This window comes from Grampus griseus (assembly GCF_964374135.1).
Source record: "Grampus griseus genome assembly, chromosome: 5".
In the NCBI taxonomy this organism is placed as follows: domain Eukaryota; kingdom Metazoa; phylum Chordata; class Mammalia; order Artiodactyla; family Delphinidae; genus Grampus; species Grampus griseus.
The window spans coordinates 384,465-395,075 of record NC_138998.1 but is presented as its reverse complement, the minus strand read 5'-3'; the positions used below and the strand labels follow the sequence as shown (position 1 = coordinate 395,075).

The 10,611-nt window shown below is 41.8% G+C and overlaps 1 protein-coding gene across 1 annotated transcript; it reads left to right on the top strand.

Annotated features, from left to right (window-relative positions):
* Window positions 1-1,579: 1,579 nt before the first annotated feature.
* LRRC3B (leucine rich repeat containing 3B) lies at window positions 1,580-2,359 on the top strand (the record flags this gene model as incomplete). The annotated part of the gene is made up of 1 exon (XM_082654389.1): window positions 1,580-2,359. One exon carries the CDS (start codon window positions 1,580-1,582, stop codon window positions 2,357-2,359), a length of 780 nt encoding a protein of 259 aa, XP_082510515.1.
* Between the last annotated feature and the right edge of the window lie 8,252 nt (window positions 2,360-10,611).

Below are 10,611 nucleotides of genomic sequence, written 5' to 3'. Positions count from 1 at the left end.
AATCTGTCCAAGATCCACTTGCCTAACCTGTGAGGATGCCTGTCCTCTTTACATGAGAGAGTAGTTTTGAATGTTCACTTATGTTCTCATCTCCATTTTGGGGTAAGTTCATAACTTTGCTCATATCACTAAAGTTTTGCAGTTACTTTTGGCCTTTTTCCAACACTGATACATGTGTATATATACGACTAGAAAGAAAAATAAGCTATTGAGGAAGTCTTAGAGCCTAGTATTTCTTTTTTGGAGGGGATTTAAATTTTTGTTTAATTTTAGAACATTTCCCTAGAACAGATTACTTGAAAGAAAATTACAATGTCAAAAGATATATATATATATAGAGAGAGATGTATATGTATATAAAATTTAATGTTCTCAATAGATTTTGCCAAATTTCTTTCCAAAACATATTCTCAAAAGATGTGTTAATGAGGATGCTATATTATACTATTCTTATAAGCATATGGATGGTATTTTCAAAAATTATATGATAGAAGAAAAACATTCATATCTCATTTTATAGTTGCATTTCTTTGGCCGCTAATTACATCATTTTTTTCCAGTTTCATTGACATATAATTTGCATACAGCACTGTATAAGTTTATGGTGCACAGCATAATGATTTGACTTACATACAAGAGGCTCGTATTTCTTAATTCTCTTTCTATACTAAAAAAAAAAAGGCTTGGATGTGTGTGTCATATTTAAAGATCTATTAGAGAGGGGATACATTGTTTAGAAAACAAAGAGAGAATCCTTTGGAAGTTCAGTTAAGGACATCCTTCCGGGTATAATGTAACTTAAGAGGTCACAAAGGAGGCAACCCTTTTGGAGATTCCATGCTGTAGGTCCTTAGCAACATTTTGTTGTGAAGGTTGGAATGCACTCATACGTTCCGTAGTTCAAGTGAGAGATTTCTTTACAGAAAAGATTCCAAATTGGGCATCCATTCAAAAGCCATGAAATATATTGTTATCTATGGTCATTAATTTTAAAATATCGGTATAATTTCTCACTGCTGCCCAAGAGAAGGGCTCGGTTGCCTTGATGCCTCTTGAGTGCAAGAAGAAGCAAAGGGGTAATTAAATCTTATTGCTGTAAAATTCACAAAGGGTTCAGGATGTGGTGAAGGCCAGTAGAAATGAGAGAAATCTGGACTGTCTGCTCTAATTCTGCACAACGAACAACAAGTCAACATCCTTTGGAAATGTCATTTATTGACAGTCCTCTCCCCCGGGACCTGGGATTTGAGCAGGAGACTCCCATTACGCAGATAACTCCCAGTGGTGTTGATGGAAATTACCTGCATAACCAACTCTCCTGCCCACATAAAATGCCAGATGCCTGAGAGCATTTTTAATTGCAATGTACCTCCCTTTGCAAAAGAGCTAATTGCATCTGCTTTCCTTTCCTTTAGGTACCCAAACATGGACCGGAATAATGAAGGGATACGTGTATTAGCTGCAGCCCTTTGAACCACGCAAGAAGGAAATCAACAGTGTGGACAGGGCTGGAAGCGTTACCACACCTGCTTGTTGGAATAAATGAAGAATGGGCTTGTGATTATGCTGACATCCCAGCATGAATCTGGTGGACCTGTGGTTAACTCGTTCCCTCTCCATGTGTCTCCTCCTACAAAGTTTTGTTCTTATGATACTGTGTTTTCATTCCGCCAGTATGTGTCCCAAGGGCTGTCTTTGTTCTTCCTCTGGGGGTTTAAATGTCACCTGCAGCAACGCAAATCTCAAGGAAATACCTAGAGATCTTCCTCCTGAAACAGTCTTACTGTATCTGGACTCCAATCAGATCACATCCATCCCCAATGAGATTTTTAAGGACCTCCATCAACTAAGAGTTCTCAACCTGTCCAAAAATGGCATTGAGTTTATCGATGAGCATGCCTTCAAAGGAGTCGCCGAAACTCTGCAGACTCTGGACTTGTCTGACAACCGGATTCAGAGCGTGCACAAAAACGCTTTCAATAACCTGAAGGCCAGGGCCAGGATTGCCAACAACCCCTGGCACTGCGACTGTACGCTCCAGCAAGTTCTGAGGGGCATGGTGTCCAATCACGAGACAGCCCACAATGTGATCTGCAAGACCTCCGTGCTGGACGAACACGCCGGGAGACCGTTCCTCAACGCTGCCAATGATGCTGACCTTTGTAACCTCCCTAAAAAAACGACTGATTATGCCATGCTGGTCACCATGTTTGGCTGGTTCACCATGGTGATCTCGTATGTGGTGTATTACGTGAGGCAAAATCAGGAAGATGCGCGAAGACACCTCGAATACTTGAAATCCCTGCCGAGCAGGCAAAAGAAAGCCGACGAACCCGACGATATTAGTACAGTGGTGTAGTGTCCGCACTGACTGGCATGGAAAAAGAAATCCGTTTGGGATTGCAGTAGAATAAGTGGTTTACTTCTCTCATCCATTGTAAACATTTGAAACTTTGTATCTCAGTTTCTTTTGAATCCTGCCACTGTTGAACTTTTAACAAACATGACAGCATAAATCATTTGCGTTTCGGTAATCCACCCCTCCGTTGTACTCCTGGTGGTATATTCCTGAGTCAGCTACTTCCCTGAACCTTAGTTCTATCCATCTCAGTATTTAATAATGAAATTTATTTTTTTAATTTGAAACCAAATAAAAGCCTAACTTTGAACCATGAAAAACAGAGTGACTTATTGGTCCCGAAAACGATACAGTCATTCCATTGCTTTAAAGAGAAACAGACAACTCTTGTGAACCTAAAGAATGATCACAATGAGAGATGTTATTAAGTTCTATTGTACACTGGGGCGCCATACCTGAGTTATCAGCCGAGTAAAATACCTGTCAGACTTCAAAATACTAAGCCTTAGCAAACTTAAGTGACAGTACATAGCATGGCAACCTGCAGAGGCGTAAATTGGGATGTCTCTAGGTGTTTGCTACCTAAAAGTCGGCGTGTTTAGCAAAACACACTACTTCTACTCTATGCTAGACACATGGGAAAAAAAAAAGGAGCACATATTCTGTCCTCAAGATTACCTTCTGGTGGACAGAGGTGTGTGACCAACATAGAAATAGCCATGCCAAAAAGGAAGGTCTTAATAATCACGTAGCATCAACTGTGTGCGAGCATGGTGCAAGGCATTTGTATACTATGACTCCAAACCCTGACTCCCAGAGGAGAAAGTGACAACCACCCCATCTGCGAGGAGGAAGCCGTGGGCGAAAGAAGTCCAGTGACCTGCCAAGTAGAAAGTAACAGAACTCAAACTTGAACCAAGTCTCCCTGACTCCAAAGACTGAGGTCTTCTCATTATGTTCTGACTGGGTTGGCTGCTAGAGGTATAATTTGCATATTAAAAAATGCACCCGTGTTAAGTGTACAGTTCCATATATTTGACAAATGCAAACACCTGTGTATCAAGATAGCCTGTCCCTGATATTGTTCAGAGATAGGAGAAAGCTCATTTGGTGCTTGGAGGAGGGAATTGTGTTTCTTTGGGTTTAAGCTGCAGTTAAGGTCATCCTTGAGACTTGGGTGGGATCTCATCAGATGCTGTAGGTGAGGAAGGTAAAGGAAGCAGAACACAGGGATAAAAGTAGGGAGGTGTGGGGGACGAAGGGTTCTATGTAACAGGAAGCGAGAAAAGGGCTGGAGCCACAGCATGGGGACTCGACCCCAGACTAACGAATAAAAGTAACAATACTGTTTATGGAACACTTACTATACAGCAAGCACTTTCTTTGGGTTGTCTTGGTTAATCCTACCATTTACCCTATGAGATAGTCTTCTGTGAATGACGAGTCAGAGACGCAGGAGTTTAAGTAGTTAATTCAGGATGAGGATTATTATAGAGAAGTATTATAAGCTTGTAAGAAGTATTGCAGATATTGAAACCCTGTCCGTCAACTGCAGAACCAACGGACCTCTTAGCTGCTATACTGTATGCTTTGCAGTCGTAGACTTTTACCACTTCAAGTTGCTGGTTTGCCAGACCTAGAGGTTTGCAGACTCCCAAGTGATGGTTTCATTAAGGAATAACAGCAAAAATAGCCCTTTGAGGGGAATAAGTAGGAAGGAAGGATCCTTTGCCATTTTGACGGACATAGCCTTCTCCAGCTCATATGAGGTTACCTTTGGGCCTTCAGGAATCACACTTCTGCCCTTGGAAAGCACCATGGTTTCTATCCATAACAATAGTGTCTTGAAATGTTTAGCAGTGTGAACCCTGAGGATCAGCCAGCCCAAGATTTGCCATCTGACATTCAGAGCATACAGCTGGGCTCGTGGCACGCACCTCACGGCCACCGGCTTTTCATGCCTGCGTTAGCCTTACTAAAAAGTATGAGGTCTCGTGTAGAAGGCTGAGATGTGAAATTCAGGATGTGGGCCCTAGAACTCCTGCATCCCCGCGAGGAGGAAGCCACGTTGTCTGCCTGTGCTAACTGGATTTGAACGCCTTTCAGCAACACTGGAGCTTTGCTGAAGATTTAACACCCCCTGGAGGACAACCTTATAATATATCTCTGTGAGTATTACCATGGAAAGATGACTAACAGAATACGCTTTCTTTTCTCCCTAAAGAGTAGAAAAATCAAGGCTTTGCTAAGATAACCTTTAAAATAGTCAATAAATTAATTGTGTTATCTGAGTGTGTGAAACACATTCATTTTAGAAAATCTTTCATAAATCCCCAAATCCATTTCAGATTGCTTCTTCCAAAATAATCTGTATATTCTTAGGAATAAGAGCTTATTTTCCTACTGCCCAATTACATTAGTCGAGTGAAAGTACCTGTCAAGGGAAGAAAACCTCTGAAATGTGTTGACGTATAGTCCTGGTCTTGTCCAGATGTGGCCAAGTTCAATTCCCACATTTTAGTTTGTAATTCTCCACATACGTAGAGTTAAAAGCACATCCTAGGTTAAACCCTTTCCCTGCCTGTATATTTCCAGTTCACAGTGCCATAGTGCAAGTGCTTAAAAAAACCTAATGTTTTAAATTGCCATGAATTGGAATATATAAACCATTGGAGGGGAAAATTAATTCTTCTTTTTTTACACAAATAACAGGCTACAGGACCCCTTCAGGGCCAAAACTGAAAGGAAATACTCTTCCCATCAGCCTATAGGAATGATGCCAGGGTGTGGAAAGAGCTTCCTGAAGCTCACGGCTGGCTATATAGAAAAAGGCCCAATGTGCACACTCTGGTTTTGATCCCAACATGCTCTTTAATTTCCAAACCCTTGCACATGTTTACGTTACATGGAGAGCAACTTATTTTAGAGCTGTAAGGTTTTTGAAACGAACTATTATCTGAGGCACATGGCATCTTCCCTTCTAAATATTCCATGTAACAGCTTCTTTGCTCAGCTCTCTCCTTTGGCATCACTCTTTTAACTTCAACCTTTATTTATTTATTTATTTTAATTTTTATTTTATATTGGAGTGTAGTTGATTAACAATGTTGTGTTAGTTTCAGGTGTACAGCAAAGTGGTTCAGTTATACATATATAAGCATCTGTATACTCAACAAAATGCATTGAGGAAAAAAGGAGAGATTTGAGTTACACAGTTTTACAATGTACAGGGTTGGGAGTAACTCAGATCAAGTCAGACAATTTATTTTCTATCATTAAATATCTGGAGTTTGTTGAATGAATGGACACTCTCTCCAAACCAAATTTCTTCCCGGAACTTAACTTAAACTAAGGGAGTTATAACGTGAAGCTTTTCCTGAGGAGCTTGGTTGGAGTACTGGAAGTTTGTTTGATATGCAGGAAATACTTTTATTTCTCTCTTGCATCTGCCGGAGGAATGGGTTGACGACTCCCAGGCCTTCATAGATCTGTCAAAGCTCATCTTGCCTGGGCTTAGAGACTCCCTTCCGTATGATCTTGGTCAGTCAGAGGGGGCCACCTAAAGGCTATCACAGCATCAATGCAGCCAGCAGAGGCGACAGATCTCTTGCCTCTATCCCCCAAACCCACTAGGCTTCTGCCTTTCCCATCTTGAAGTTCCTGGAAACTCGCACTGCATGTTGTGGGATCGTCGTTCAAGCCCAGATGAGAGGGTAGTCAATTTTTGCATTTCTGGAAGATACCTGGCAGAAGTGGTCAGAATGAATTGTCAGGAGCGGTAGGATGATTGCGGATGAAGAGCCCAGGTATTTATTGCACCAGATCCAGGTAGAACACGCTGATGAATTGGGCAGAGATGTGGCAGTGGAGATGGAGTTTCAGTGACTTGGAGAGACGTTAGGGAGATGATCGTGGTCACCGTCGTCATGGTCACTATCGTCGTCATAGTTGTTACTGCTGGGGTCGTGCTCCAATCCTAAAGTCGAATGATTATACATGAAAATAATGGAATCAATGAAGAGGCCTCAGAAAACCAGCCTAATTATCCTAGCCGGGCCACATGATTTCACTCTCACGTTCAACCTGATGTAGCCAAAAATAGGTTTGATTTCAACTGCATCACAGATTTAATGGTCTTACATTTTTCCTGTTTGTCATAAAAGGATGAAGTTCATTTCGTTTGAAGACCTCTTTTAATGAAGGCTTTAAATCAAGAGCTGTAACTGCTTGTCACCTTGCAGGGAGATGACTGAGCTCTGGCTAACGCAGTTTATTAAATTCCTTGTCTAACAAACACTTGACCTGAGAGCTGCAACCAGCTGGAATCTCTGTCTTTTTAGCTCCTACCACACACGTGGGGACCTGCTTCTTGGGAGACCTGGGCAACCTCTGTATTTCATTCAGGAGAGTAGAGTATGAGATGCCTATACCTTCACCTCACCCACGCCACTCAAATGGCATCTCATGGAGTCTAAAAGGCCAATAAGAAAATGCTCTATTAAAAAGGTAAACCTAGTTGCCAAAAAATAAGATTAACTGCAACGTTTTTGAGACTCAATATAAGAAAATTGTCCCTGGGACCCTTCTGTGTTGCAGAAATTTAACATCTACCATAAAGTAATGGAAATTTATCACTGTCAGCTAATAACATTTATTAAACAACTACTATGTGCTAGGTATCATGCTGAGCACTTCCTGGCCTTCCTTGGTTACTCTTCAGAGCAACCTTCTGAAGTAAATACTATTTTTTAAAATTAATTAATTAATTTATGGCTGCATTGGGTCTTCGTTGCTGCGTGCAGGCTTTCTCTAGTTGCAGTGAGCAGGGGCACCGTTGCGGTGCGTGGGTTTCTCATTGCGGTGGCTTCTCTTGTTGCAGAGCAGGGGCTCTAGATGCGGGCTCAGTAGTTGTGTCACATGGGCTCAGTAGTTGTGACACATGGGCTTAGTTGTTCCAAGGCATGTGGGATCTTCCGGGACCAGGGCTCAAACTCATGTCCCCTGCATTGGCAGGCGGATTCTTAACCACTGCGCCACCAGGGAAGTCCCTGAAGTAGAAACTATTATGGTTCACATAATAGTTCACAACAGCAGCATGGAGAGAGCAATTAACACACTGAGGCCACGACTTCTCCAAGATACAGCAGGGATTTCAGTACCATGATCGGACTCCAGCGGCAGCCTCACATTACTGCTCCATGCCAGGCGAACACGTGTCTCCATGTTTGTCATCCTCATGATAATTAACACGTGGGTTAATTCTTTTAAGCCTGAGAACCTTATATATAATTATTATCCTCATTCTCTACGTAAGGATTTATACCCAACAGCCTTTAGTGACTCACCAGGTCCCACGATTGAGTTAGGCAGAATAGGAACCATAACCTCAGTCTTCTCATACACAGAGGGCTAGGCTGCCTCTTCTTGTATCAGTATACGTCATTCCAAGCCTGTGTCGTCACTCTTGAAATTAGCTACCGCCTGTCATGGGGAGGCCTAGCTGGACATTTTGTGAATTAAGCGACATTGGACTTTATCCAAGTTAACAATTTGTATATCTTAACCAAGCTGCCAGGATTTAATAACTCTTGTCCATCATAAGGAACAGACTATACAATTTAATAACTACAGGAATATTTGATTTTCACCTATATTACAGTACGTGTCAGTACTGAGAAAGTGCCAACCATTCTGAGAGTTGACAGCTGGAGTTAAGGTAAAAGGTCTTAAGATAATAAATTACAGTGTATTACATTGTGGGTACGTGCTGAATCCCAATTTATTAATGTTCCAATTGCTCTTCTCCATGACAGATTGGATGCTGTTAGCCATAACACACTCTTTTCCTTGGGAAAGTATGTAGTAAATTTAGTTTCTCATTTTTCCTAAACAGGAGAGATATCGTCAAAACACAACTTAGTGATCCATCTAAAAAAAATCGAAAGTAAAAAAAATAAGCATTTGGGGGGATGAAGCAGTCCCTGTATGATTTTATTCTTCCTTTTCCTGGAGTTTTAGCTCTGCCTAAACTAAATGACACTTTGAAGTGGCCTTTCATATACATAATATATTATTCAGAAGGCCCAATTTAAAAAACCAATAGGAAGAAAACAAATACTCCTGTGGTACATCGGACCATGCTACCGTCACATCTTATCTGCGGCCATGTGACCAGCACTACCTCTTTCTGGAAAGAATGAACAGTGTGCTGATTTAGTCTAGGCCTTAAAAGACATCAAATACTTGCACTCACCCTCCTGTGCTCCGGCTACTCATCATGAGAAAAACATGTGTCAGGTAGCCACTGGCCCAAAGAAGATGAAAGACCCGTGAAGCAGACTCCCTAAACTTCCTGAAGCAGATCTTCCAGTAGCTTAAAGCAGAGTCACCCCTGCTGACTGTCAGAACTAAAAGCACGAGAAATAAATGTTTCCTCCTTGTCTTAATCTGTTCAGCCTGCTGTAACAGAACACCGTGGACAGGTTGCCTTAAAAAACAAACACAGTTTGTTATTCCTCACAGTTCTGGACTCCAGGAAGTCCAAGATCAAGGTGCTGACAGAGTCAGTGTTTGGTGGGAACCCACTTCATGGTTCACAGATGGCCATCCTCTCGTTGTATCCTCACATAGCAGAGAGCAGAGAGAAGCAGGACCTTTCAGGATTCTTATAACAGCACTAATCCCATTCGTGAGGGCTTGGCCCTCGTGATGTCATCTGATCCTATGTCCCGAAGGCCCCACCTCTTGATACCATCACATTGGGGGTTAGGGTTTCTACATATGGATTTTAAGGGGACACAATTCAGTCCATAACTCTCCTTTAAGGCACAAATTTTTTGGTTGTTTGCTATGAGGTATTATGTCACTATAGCTGACTACTACAAACCCTAAGAAACAATCCTAAAAGTACACCAATAGGGATGAGCAAAAAAGGTGCCCTAAAGGAATCTTCCTACTGCTATAAGTGAATGGTCCCCAGGATCAGTGGGGAGAAATAGGTCAGTTCTACTGTATTCTAAGACTGGGGGACACACTTCATTTCAAGGGGAAATAAACTATGCGTGTGTTGTGCATAGAAAAAAGCCATGCCCTTACTTTGTAAAATTCTTTGGGCAAACCTTTCATCAATATCAAAATGTCACTCTACTGTGTTCAATCTGATTCTCATATAAAAAGCAAATAACTGTAGGTATGAATATCAGTAAATATTCAGCTCATTTCCAAAATTCACCATAGATAAAGTTGATTAGAATCATTCCAAGTCACGTGTCTACATTTTAAAGTGTCTCCCTGAGATTGGCCTGCAAACTTCATAAAACTCAGAGGACACTGAACCCATGGGGAATGGAGTGGAGGTTTTATAAGATAATTAGCACTTTGCTTAAGGACCAAGGTATTCACTGTATCCAAAGGCTTCCCATCATTGGGGCTGCAGCTCCCTGAGAAGACATTATGTACAATGGCAGAAGCATCAAGGATCTCCCCTTCACTTTCTCGTTCACATCATGGTGTCAAAATGTGTTCTTGGTTGGAAGTATGGCCTGGTATTCCTTATTAGCAAAGAATCCCTCAAAGCTGTATCACTGTATATATCACAGCCGTAGTGTAATATCCAGCTTTGAATCTTGGATTTTCCATTTCCTGAGAAGTCACCTGAGGTGACTTAAATTCTATGAACTTCAGTTCTTTACTGTAAAGTAAGAAGAAATAAGAGTAACTACAGGAGTTATTATGTAGGTTAAATGAGATATTGTGTGTCAAGCTATAATACTGAGATATAAGACCTAAGAATAAGTAAATTTCAATATTATGTGCTGCTTTGACAGCTGGTGAAATTGGGAGGGGCATGAATGGCTTAACTACTAATTCCCCTCCCCACCACTCTGCTCCCATGGATGAGTTCCCCAGGCCAAACAACTCTCCTTATCTCAGGAGCCTGTCACGGTCCTTGCTTACCCCTGAATAGCAGGCTTCAGTTTCCTGCCAGCCCATAGAATTATTCCTACAAGCCAATCACTTCTTCCTGTGGGAAGCAGGGGTTCCCCACCTTCTTGGTGATAACAGCCAGCGTTCTTGGCCTCCTTAATCGATAGAAATTGATGAGGCCAGCTGAGAAATTCAGGCAGGCTTTATTGGGGCCCCTGCTTCAGCAGGAGGGAGTGAGAACAAGTAACAGGTTCCCTTGCTCACTCCCCAAGGGGAGTGAGCTGATTCCTTATATGGGGTGAGGGTAGGGGCGGGTCCAGGTGTCA